At 39.5% G+C, this 11891-nt stretch overlaps 1 protein-coding gene across 2 annotated transcripts; it reads right to left on the bottom strand.

The window, feature by feature from the left end:
- Positions 1-123: 123 nt before the first annotated feature.
- On the bottom strand, positions 124-5806 carry LOC137937074 (NADP-dependent malic enzyme). 2 transcript variants are annotated; one of them, XM_068782117.1, is made up of 20 exons: positions 5618-5806; positions 5018-5304; positions 3806-3926; positions 3634-3708; positions 3392-3543; positions 3216-3321; positions 3059-3124; positions 2879-2974; positions 2716-2787; positions 2542-2625; positions 2298-2396; positions 2147-2194; positions 1972-2025; positions 1783-1881; positions 1557-1646; positions 1401-1478; positions 1213-1287; positions 1033-1123; positions 667-795; positions 124-544 (listed from the first exon to the last, which is right to left on the bottom strand). In XM_068782117.1, the coding sequence occupies exons 1-20, from the start codon at positions 5645-5647 to the stop codon at positions 456-458; spliced, it is 1941 nt and encodes a 646-aa protein (XP_068638218.1). In that variant the 5' UTR covers positions 5648-5806; the 3' UTR covers positions 124-455. The 2 variants fall into 2 exon arrangements, with proteins under 2 accessions (XP_068638218.1, XP_068638219.1); XM_068782118.1 differs by having other exon boundaries at positions 5018-5257.
- Positions 5807-11891: the final 6085 nt, after the last annotated feature.

Here is an 11891-nt window from a genome sequence, read left to right as displayed (position 1 = left end):
ATTCATGTTTCCTATAATCAGACCAGCAGATAATGGTCAGACACATGTGAGTTGCTTGCACAGCTTGTATCTCACCGAGAATAAAAGACTTGTCAGGAAAAGTTTACTATCTTAGGATCATAGTTTCTTGAAAAAGATAGCACAAATGCACGGATTAGAGCCACATTCTTCAAAGTTCTTAGAAAAGACAGTGAATTATGCGGAACAAGCTCAAAACTACAATTACAGACCCATCAATACATCCATTCTCTCCACTATTTCACCTATAACAAAAACTAAAAATGAAAAACCCACTCGGAACAGCACATCCATAAGACTGGGTGAAGGGACCAACATCGGAGACTGGGTGAAAAACCCACTCGGAACAGCACATCCGATAATATGGTAGAGAAGGGAGAAGGGACCAACATCGGAGACTGGGTGGTTATTACAAAACTGAAGAGGGTTGCGCCTATTTATCGGAAGTTGCGGTAGCCAGGGCTGTACATGCAACTCTCCGCATATTTTACTAGATCCTCTGGTTGAGGGAGACGGGTGGCCAAACCTGACGAGCCAAGCACGAATAAAACGAGTTAAAGCAATATCGAGTCTGTGTGGCCTGTGTGAGAGTTGAACCAGATTGAACCAGATTGAACCAGAATAAACAAATAAACTTTCAAAGCTTACTATGTTCATATGCCTTGGCAGCTACTTTAGCAGCAATATGAGCTGAAATCTTCCGAATATTGGAGAATGGCGGGTAGATCAGCCCTTTGTCAAAGTTCTCTTTCGTCACCTGAGCAGCTAAAGCTTCCGCTGTTTCCAAGAACGGAGTCAATTAAGCATTATCATTAAAAGTAAATCTTCATTTTCTATCCATAATCTAAATCTGACGAAAAAGAGAAAGTGCAGACGACGGCTAATGCACCTAGATACTTCTCAGCCAAACAGAATCAATCTAAGATGCATTGTAGTCGCCTAGTCTCAATATTCTTAATCTTTGTTTCCAAATTAGTGAACACAAGCTGACAGAAGACTATAGTTGCAACTCACAGGCTGCCAGAAGCATGTCATCGTGCACACGGATTGCTCCGGAAATCACCAGCCCCAGACCAAATCCAGGGAAAATGTAAGCATTATTAGCCTGCGTTACCAAGAGAACACAGATATACAACAAAGGTCCATCACACTCGCAGATAAAGGATCAGAAGTTGCAAATAGTTGATGTCAAACCTGGCCTGGCACATAAGTTTTCCCATTGTACTCCACAGGGTCAAATGGACTTCCACTAGCAAAAATTGCACGACCCTGTTCGGAAAAAAAAAAAAAAGAAAGATACATCGAGTTTTATAATCAGATTAAGCTACGTTTTTGTTTTACTTTATGAGGAAAAACAGCAGAGAAACATAGACTCCACTTGCCTTAGTCCATGTGTAAGCTTCTTCAGCTGTGCACTCAGATTGTGAAGTTGGGTTGGAGAGAGCCAATATAAGAGGTTTCTGTGTCCATTATAAAAAGTTAATTGCTTGACATAAAGACATGAGAAAAAGACACATACATAAAACACACACACAGACCTCATTGAAGGAGGCCATTGCCTCAACCACTTCTTTTGTGAAAGTTCGACCCACTCCTGAAGACCCAATCAATACAGTTGGCTTGATAACCTGAAAAAAAGGAAAGCATAAGGTAATGAAGAGCTCATGGAACACCTTGACATTGGAAAAAAATGTGCCAAAATTAACAACTTCATCGCAAGCAATACAAAATTACAATATAAAATTTCAGAACAAGGTTCTATACCTTGACAGCATCTAAGAGGTTGTTAACAGGTTCATGTTCGTGGGCCCACGGCTGCTTGAAGTGTTGAAGAGAATTCTTACGAGAACTAACAATCAACCCCTGATGATAGGAAAATCATTAGTAATTTACTGCAGCAGATGAGAAATAACCTAGAAGTCCACGCGCAAAATAACTTCAATAACGCAAAACCTTGGAGTCCACAAGCCAGATCTTTTTCCGGGTCTCCTCCAATGGAGATTTTGTCTGCAGAATAGGAAACAGATAAATTTGTATGTCTTTCACATAAAAAGGGATGCTGTAAAACAATAAGATCACTGTAAAATACTAAGATAACAGTCATCAGAGGAAAAAAAGAACAAGATACCTGTTTTGACATCTCCAAAGCTATGAGTTCTGCTATACCAGTCCCTGCCTGCAACAATAACAAGTATGTTTACATCGAGATAAACCAAAAAGCAGGAGAGCTACCTGCTTAAGACAGAACAAGATTTTTAATAGAGCAAAGGCCAATTCACCTCTCCAGCACCAAGGAATAGGAAAGTATGCTCAGCTAAGGTCCCACCAAGTAACTTCAGGGCTGCAACAAGTCCTGCTAGAACCACTGAAGCTGTCCCCTGTAACGATAAGAATCCCAACAATCAAAAGAAGGCAAACTAGAAGGAAACTGATGATGGTTCAAACTTATTCAAGATGGTATCTGATTCAGAAAAAGTTGTGCATAATATGATTTGCCAACAGAACAAGTAAACCCATTATCACCTGTATATCATCATTGAAGACAAGATGAGAACTTCGATACTTTGAAAGCAACTCAAAAGCATTGTGGTTTGCAAAGTCTTCAAACTGCAAAAAGAGAAGAGAATATTTTAAAACTATGTAACCAGCATATGAGTTCAAAATAAAATGAAATGGAGCTATGAATAAAGACAAAACCTGAACGAGGACTTTCTCCCCATAATTCTGCTTAACAGCGGACATGAACTCTTGAAGAAGCTCGGCATATTCCTAATTATACACAGAAACCCAAAAAAGGCTTAATGCTAAGAGAGAGTAAAAGGATGTATAAATAGAGACATATAAAATTTGCCAAATGTACCTGGCCACTTGCACGCTTTTGTTTGAGGCCAATATAAAATTCATCATTCAACAACTTCTCATTGTTTGTCCCAACATCAATAGTTACAGGTAAGCACTGCAAATAAGAATACAGAATTTACAATTCTGAAGTTCTTGTTGCTGAAGGACTAGAAACCATAGACTGAAAAAAATTTCTTACTGAAGAAGGTCGAACACCCCCAAGTGCAGTGTAAAGAGCAAGTTTGCCAACTGGAATACCCATTCCCTGCAGAAGTTACGTCAACAATTCAACTGTTAAACTTTAATGAGGAGAAAGTAAAGGCTCAGGTATGACTTGAATTTAAGACGAAAGCTACCTGGCATCCAAGATCTCCAAGACCCAAAATACGCTCACCATCAGTGACAACTATAACTTGAATTCTTTTTTCAGGCCAATTCTTTAACACCTCAAGAATTTTCCCTCTGCCAAAATCATAGAAGACTCAGGCTCTATTAAAACGTACAGAAATCACATATATCGTCAAAAGCTTACTTCTCTTTTAGGCTAATGTAAAGACCCTGCGGACGCCTGAAAATGCTTCCATATTTCTGGCAAGCCTCACCAACGGTTGGAGTGTAGACAATAGGAAGTAATTCCTCAACATTATCTATAAGAAGTTTGTAAAAGAGCCTTTGATTTCTCTCCTGCAAGAGTAAACAAATGCTGAAATGTAAGATAACCAACGGCCCTTAATTGGAAGTCCACTGCCAAAAATGTGGGTCTAAAGTAATTACCTGAAGATCCATGAGCGCCATGTACCTGTGCAAAGGAACTTGGTATTCACGGAGATTATGCATGATCTTCTTTTCCTGCAAAAATAGCAGAATGAAAACAAGTCAAAATATGAGGGAAGGTCATATACATTTTTTTTTTTTTGTCTTATTGAAAGCAAAGAGGTTTACATACCTGAAGCTCTTGAGACGCACATGCTGGAGGAAGAAGGCCTCGCAAATAATGGGCATCTCTCTCCTTCTCCGTGAAGGCAAGCCCTTTATTGTGGTGTGGGTCTCTCAGCAAAGAATACCCACTATAACACAAAATGAAAGATGAATCAGCACAGAGACAGATTATATATTGAAATGAGACTTGGAAATAGAGGGTGTGCTGCAAAAGCTAAATTAAAGGAAACAGTTTTGCCAAAGGAAAGTAAAGATGTAGAAACAGATTATTATAGATCTCCTTGAGCAAGCGCAACCAATAATTTGCACCGATTAAAAAGTAATTTGTCTGGGATAACCAAGAAGATCGATGGACCTAGCCAGGGGCTTGCTCTTCAACTAAGGACAAAATTCGAAAGCCAGTAAACATAGGAAAACAAATTGGGCGAAGCCATTGAAGGAAAACCGAGCACATGTATGAAAAACAAATTAGAGAAAAGAACAGGAGCTCCGTCTGTTCCAGAAAATGAGAAAAAATGGAAGGTGGAAAAGGAATAGGATAAGCCGGGACAATTTTCATGTCCTAACGAATTACTTCAGGATTCGGAATCTCACGAGTGAAAATAACTTGAATATTCGAAGTCAGAAGGAAATAGTAGGCTGCCGTTTACATAACACTGGATTCAGTAGATCCCTACAGGAATAACAAGAAAAGAGGAAAAAAGCAACGATCCCCTGGTTCAGTTTCTAAAGATCTAAAGCATCACATACTGATATCATTGATGACAGAGCGCAATCCAACCTGAAAAGAAAACGACGCCAGAGTAACAGGTATAAAATACAGAAAAGCATCAGGTAGAAAAGAAATAAAGACGCAGAAGAAGTCGTTCGGTTTATGCATCAATAAAACCGAAGCAGTAATTTTTTTAGAAAATGAAGAAAAATAAATAAATTAGACAGCTCGCCAACCGAACACGAGAATTTAAAAAATGCATTCACACAACATAGCATCATCCCCTTCAAAACCTTCCTTCCAAACGGGAAAAATAGAAGAGACACAACGTCAATCTAATATTAAATACACGCAAAGGAAACAAAAATCAAAGAGAAAAACAAAAAAGATATATATGCACCCAAAAAAAAAAGAGAAAAAGGAACACATGGAGAAATAAAGATTGCATAACAAACCAAGAAAGACCCAGGGATTAAAGATCAAAAACAAAAAATTTCTGTCACCGACCAAGCAACGGTAAGCGCCCATGGCGTAATAGGCTGATCCTGCGTAGCACAATCCTCGCCGTAGACGTCTTGAACTCCTCCTCCCACGGTGGATTTCGAGTCCATTTCCAGAATTGCAGCCTCGTCAACCGTCTCCTTCAAAGTGAAAGTACGAACTCTCCCTTTGCCGTCGAATCCTCCTCTGCCGTTACCACAGCACAAAACCACGACTCCGGAGGCTTTTCTCTGAGAAGGAAAGGAGCTAGAAGAAGAGAAAGCAGAAAAACCGATGGAGTTGATGTTCGTGTTCTGCTTCAATCATACAAACAAAGCACCGCAAAACTGCCTTTTATAATAAAAAAGAGAAGAAAGAGAAGCTAGAATGAAATGATAACCAGAGTCTAGATGACTAGTATTATGAGAAAGCCGAGCTAAGCAAGAATTAAAAAACTCATATTCTGGTTTAGCCAAGTCAAAAAATACCGAGCACATAAACAAATCCAATCAACAAACGGAAAAACGAAAACGAGGCATCTTTTCGATTCGTATTACCCCTTTATCTGGTTTTCCGGTTACTGTCGAGAAAGCTATATAATGTAATATACGCAATTAATATTTTTACCGGGAAGGCGCTTTGATTTATAGGAATCATGGCGAAGAATGGAGAGAAGCGAAAGAGAGTCTTTCGGTTTTGTCTGTGTCCGGCGAAAGAGAGTCTTCTGGGCTGCTGCTCGTTCGACTCCCTTTCTTCCTCACAGGAGAGAAATTCGGGCAAAAATATTTTAAATCTCTGAGAGTTTGTGAAGAGAGAGAAACGGGGGCGAGGAAAGTTTAGGTAGGCGTAAGCTTCGTGTCTTTATAGTCTCTCGCGGACCGGACGGGTGGCCTGCCCTCTTTTTTTATTTTATATTTTCGCGTTTTTTTATCGTACATTCTTCGTTCCCGTCTCAGCCTCTCTGGAGTTATTTCGGCGGCTCAATTGACCGAGCCGAGCCGGTTAACAGTTCACTTTCATTCTGATGTCCACCTCTGCGCGTCTCACCCACTTCAATCTCACTTTCTCCCGACAAAATCAAATTAAAAGTTGACAATGTGAGTCTTCATTATGCATATTAATTCATTGAATTTAAACCTATTAAGAGTTTGATTAGATGGGTTAGATGTGAACGTCCACCGGGAAGGGTTCAACAAAATGAGGAGAAATTTCGACCCGAGTCCTTTCCGACTTTGGCTGACTGGGTCGGCTAAAATCTCAATAACGGAAACTCAAGGAATGAACCGGGCCCCCGACTAGGGTCGTTTCGTCCTCTTCCACGCGCTTCTTTTCGGCGAGAAGATCCCGGGGCATGTCCGCCAGATCTCAGTGAGGCTAACTGGAAAATGGCACTTGGCGTCGGATACTCGGCAGGTCCAAAGTCGGATATCCGATGCCTGCCTCAACCAACTTGTTCTTGCTTTTAACATGCGAAGGAAGGCGCGTGGAAGCCTTCGGATCAATTAAAGAAAATCGGCTCTACCCATTTATTTCAACTGAACTTTGAACTCGGCGCTCTGATTTCTGAGTCCATTTTCCTCGTATTCTAAAATTTGAATGCTGCCGTCGAGTGTGGAGGAGTCGGTGGGGAGTAGCCTCGGTTCACGGTTCACGGCCACAACCTAATTGGGAGAGAAACGAGATCTTTCAAGGTTTGTAACAAAACCAAGAGTAGACGATGAGATAAATCTTGGTGTATAGTCGAAAGAGTGACCAGAAGAAACTAATGTCAGATTGCTTACCAGAAGCAACTTAGTTGTTGTTCTCATTAGTAACAAGAGATTAACACTTGGATCAAACCAATTGTTTCTTCACCCATTGGATCCCTTTTTTTTTTTTCTCGTTTCGAATTCAAGAGAGAGAGAAGACGTCCTCAACCAAGAACTACGGAACCAAGGATGGAGAATAGCTCATATAATCCTGGAAATCACAGTTCTAATACCGTGTTGATTTTCAGGATTTCATATCCTTAAGGTCTTCAACTTAAAAGTAACGAAGGAGAAGGAAGAAGAAGACGATAGGAAAAGACAAGGCAGGTAACAGTCACGAGAGGGAGAGAAGAGTGGAGCACGTTGGGGAAAAGACGAGGTAAGAGGCAGTAGAAGTAAGAGGCAGTAGCTACTGCCTAAAGTGTCCCTTCCCCACCTTATCGAACAAGACGTGTCCATTAGGTGGAAGCAAACTATTGCACCATATTTTTTTCTGTCAAACCACGTGCGAGATGTTACAATAAAAAGGATATCTTGGCACGATCTCATCCAAGTATAGAATTTGCAGGCAAAAACAAACGGGTTTTAAATGATAAGAATGAGTCGACATCGGAGGGACCCTTTCGCTCCACCTAAAGTGGCTGTGGATAGACACAACTTGAAGATTGGATTCTTCTGTTTCTGTGACATTAATTATTTTGTGACAGGGAGAGAGAGAGACAAAGGCAGTGGGCGATGGAGAGCAGCCACTCGCTGTCGCTAAAGCTGTCATCATGTAGCCCTTGCTTCACCATCTGCCCAGACCTGCTTTCGTCCGTCAATGGGGCATTTGCTCGAGGAGACTCTAAACGCTTTCGAAATGCCAATCAATGTGGCTTGACCATGAGTAAGCACTTAATGGATAATTTGAGTTTGTAAGGTTTTTGTTATTTCTTGAATTGTTTCATGCTCGTTAGGAAGGGTATATGCTCCTAAAATTTGAATTTTCGATCTTCACTAATCTCTTCATTTTGAGCTATTTTTGGCATGGTTGCATGGTTTTTTTAATTTTCAAAAATCACCCTTGAAGGTCCTTTACTTGTCTTAATGCCTTGAGAGTTCTAGCATAAATAGTACTTGAAAATAATAATATAGGGTTTGAAGAGTTTTGACCATTAAATAATTCATTAAGTGCATGTAAGAGCCCATTTTTTTGGTCTTGTTGATTTAGTCAAAGTCTAAAATAATTTTCGGCATGAATTTAAGCTTCTTCTAAGTTGGAAATATGAGTCCTATTGACACTTATGATTTTGAATTTTGCCTATACATTGAACTTTGTCGGAAAATGGGCCGAAACTCACACGACCAAGAAAGGCCCTCACATCCAAGTGTGTTAGAAGATGGGCTCAAGCCCGTAAGACCAAGGAAGGCCCACACATCCAAGAGATGTGAAAGATGGGCTCAAGGCCCATAGATCAAAGAGAAGACTCATAGACCCACATAGTGATGACAGGATGGTAAATAAAGAGTCATCTCATAAGATATGGCATAGATGTAATTAAGTTAAATTCTGGAGGCATAATTATAATATTATAATTCTATTAATCTATAAATTGAGCTTCAAGAGAAGGGTTAGGACATAAGTCCGTAACCTTTTCTTCCTCCTGTTTTCTCCCAATGGTTGTCTTTTTTTTTTCTCCATGAGCTAAATCCATGGAGTCCTTAAAATCAACATGGTATTAGAACATTAATTTTCAGGACTTATGGTTTTAAGGAATCCAGAAACCCATTAATTTTCTTTTCTCATATTAATGTTCTTTTTTTTATAGTTGTTGGAATTCAATTTTAAATTTTGTTGCTTGTTTTCTAATGGGATCGTGTAACTTTTTGGATTTTTCCAATTAGAGATACATGGAAAAATTTTCTAGTCTTGATGATCCTTAACAATGATTGGGCGAGGAGGAGAAGGTGAAGCTCCTCCATATGATTTTGTTATTTGCTAATTTTTCCTCACAGTGTCCTCGAAATCCGTTCTTCTTGTAGGAGTGCATGTTGTAGCTAAAAACAATTCCATGGTTGGGAGACTAATAGTGTTGGACCGACAGAGGATATGGTGTTGAGGTTGATATATGCAAAAAGCCAAAGAAGCACAGAGGTTGTGTGAACACAATGAGCTTCAATAGTGCGGGAGATGGGAGATTTGTATCAAACCAGTATAATTGATTTAATCTGACATATTAGCAACATCATGTTCCTTGGTGTCGGCAACAAGATATCTTGTCGCGGGAGAAAAAATCCGTCATTTTTTTGGCAAATAATAGTTATTTTCTCCAAATTTTCTGTCCAAACTCCGAATTTCTCTCCGTCGAGAGCTTCCGGTTACAGGGAAAACCTTCGATTGGATCGGCAAAAGATACACCATCTGCGTCACCAAAGAAGATGACTCTAGTTCTGTTTCTCGTGGAGAAATGAAAAAAAACTTGTTGCTATATTTTGCTCTGTATAACCTACTGGCTTTGGCCGTCATCATTGTTGTCATCCTCTGCCATCCTATCTTCATAACTTTTGGAAATATATCTTTGGCAACTCGATGTTGTTCCAAACAGAGCCCCGATATCAGTACTCTCCGAGAGATCTTCTCGAAGCTATCTTTCCAGCAAGCATCCATCATTTTTTCCACTACTACCTATCTGAAATGGTCTCTGCCTGTGATTTATCTCTGGTCAAAAACTTTTGTTGGATCAAATTGGTTAGACGTAGTCCAGAAAATCTGCAGCTACCGTTTCGTTACTGTCGATCTGGACAATCATCTGAGATCAATGCTGACTTTCCATACCGACATACAAATTCTGAATTGGCTTAGTGTCATTATTCCGAGTTACAGCATACAAACGATTATCTTTGTTGTTGTTATCTAGTGTTGCCTCTTACAGAACATCGTTGCTACTTTTTTTTTGGAAGTCACAAAGTTGTCTCTGCCTACTGCTGATTTCTTGGCTTACCTTTCGTCTAAGTTTTTGTCTTGTGACGGTAACGCTAGCTGGATTGCCACTTTGGGAGGACGAAGATGCCAGCATTGCATCTGTTTTTGTTTCTAGAGATTGAATATATTGTGATCCCGCTCTATTCGAAAGCGGGAGACGTGGGGAAGAAGATGATTGTTGCCCAAATAAAAGTTTCCTAAGTTAGAAAATTTGAATTAATCAGTGCCTAGCCCAACTCGGACCAGACCTTGTCGAGTCAATCCAGCGACTAGAGAGTCATTTGTTCCCCTCGGGTTAACCAAGCCAACAAACAGGATTCCGCCCAACCCTGTCCAGAGCCAACTCAAGTCCGGGTCAAATTGACTCGGCACACTTTTTCTACCTCAGTGATATGGGTCCGGTCTCGAGTTCTATGTCGATTCCTCCAATAACTTGGCAATATTGGTCAAATATTTGAGTCGGCTTGACTCTGTCCTCTCTCTCCAGATGGATTGTTATTTTGAAGTATTGGTAACTTATTCCTTGGTCAACATATTATTTGGTGCACAGACTCGCAACAGATTATTTTATGGGTCATTTTTTAAGGATTTTCATTACTTGGCACGTGTTATTGGGCCTAGGCCCATTTCAGCTACTGTTATTGTGTCTCTTTGGCTGATACATTATTATTGAATGACTTCTCTCTTGTTGATTATTGTCTGTATTGGTTATTTTATTGAAGAAAAAAGCACATGGTGGCCCCAAAATATTATCTTTTGGGCGATTACTTGTTACCCCCCTTAATTGGCAATTATTACTCCTACCATTTGAGAGTCGATGTCTGGTGGAGGGACACAATGATAAAGGAATTTTATTACACTTTTGAGCACTGCATATAGACCCACTACCTACAGAAAATAGGAGTTTGCCCAACATTCAACATGAGTTATTTGATTAGAGTAGGGAGCGATGTCTTACGACTAGAACTGATTTTATTCTCACTTATATTATGCCAGTTGGGCCTCTTGAGGGGGGGGGGGGGGGGGGGGGGGGGGGAGTGTTGGAATATATGTAGGACTGCCATTTTATACAGAAATATCTTATACAACATTTGTAGCAAGTTGGACATTCATGATGTTCTCTCACCCTCAACTTGAGGGGGAGTGTCAGAAGATGGGCCCAAGCCCACACATTCAAGTATGTTAGAAGATGGGTTTGACCCACATATCAAGGAGAAAACTCATAGGCCCACATAGTGATGTCAGGATGGTAAATAAAGAGTCATCTCATAAGAAATGGAATTGATGTAACTAGGTTAAGTTCAGGGGCATAATTTTAATATTGTAGTTTCATTAATCTATAATTGAGCTTCAGGGAAAGGGTTAGGACACAAGTCCATAACCAATTGGAGTTTTTTTTTTTTTTCTCCATGAGCTAAATCCATGGAGTCCTGAAAATCAACACACTTACATGCTCGTTTCTCAATTTTTTTAATTCCTATCATAAGAAATTTTCATGGACAGTTCTCCTTCATTGATGATAAGCTAATTCTCTGATCTTCCATTGAGTTTATTTTCTTGGTTTGAAAACTCCTCGTATCAACCTCAATAATGGTTGTAATGAACCTTCTACTTATGAATTTGGGAAGCATGGTATCCAAAAAATAACTACTATCTCATTTAAAGTTGTCTCTAACTATTTGTCTCGGTCGTAATCTATCAACACATTTCTTATTACCCGTGACTTGAATGATCCCCTCAAAGGTCTCCTCCTTTCTTTAATGAAGAGGAGAAAACACTTTAGTGATTAATGGGTTGATTAATAGTACAAAAGAATTGTGGCTAATAATGTTTTGCATATTGAGATTACCAATGTTATATAGGATACATGTACCAAGCTCTATTATAGACTAATAGTCTACAAGGACTTTTTAGGTCATGTATAACACTAATAGAATCCAATTACAAATAAAACTATCTTTATCCTAATTACACCCAAAGTTTAAAACTAAACGATGAGTCCTAGAACAATTAAACAAGTAAACATAAATAGAAGATCAACATAATTAAAACACCTTTAATTGAGACTCTTCAGTGAGACCTCCTTCCATGAGACTCTTCGTTGACTCCACCATATTATTCTGGCTCTGTGAAGCTTCTTACTGTGAGTATCATATAAGACTCTTCTATATATATTCTTAAACAAATTTCA

This window comes from Aristolochia californica, unplaced genomic scaffold (genome assembly GCF_029961685.1).
Source record: "Aristolochia californica isolate CCGP_79_NKW_82.1479 unplaced genomic scaffold, dmAriCali1.0.hap1 SCAF_7, whole genome shotgun sequence".
In the NCBI taxonomy this organism is placed as follows: Eukaryota; Viridiplantae; Streptophyta; class Magnoliopsida; order Piperales; family Aristolochiaceae; genus Aristolochia; species Aristolochia californica.
Note: the sequence above shows the minus strand (reverse complement) of the source record. Positions and strands in the feature narration are given on the sequence as shown.

What these genes read in the sequence shown, in the direction of transcription:
- LOC137937074 (XM_068782117.1), bottom strand. Translation starts at nt 5,647, where the DNA reads ATGATTCCTATAAATCAAAGCGCCTTCCCG. An exon ending in TAAATCAAAGCGCCTTCCCG is followed by an intron (nt 5,305 to 5,617) that starts GTAAAAATATTA and finishes TGATTGAAGCAG; the next exon opens with AACACGAACATCAACTCCAT. An exon ending in GTGCGTCTCAAGAGCTTCAG is followed by an intron (nt 3,709 to 3,805) that starts GTATGTAAACCT and finishes CTATTTTTGCAG; the next exon opens with GAAAAGAAGATCATGCATAA.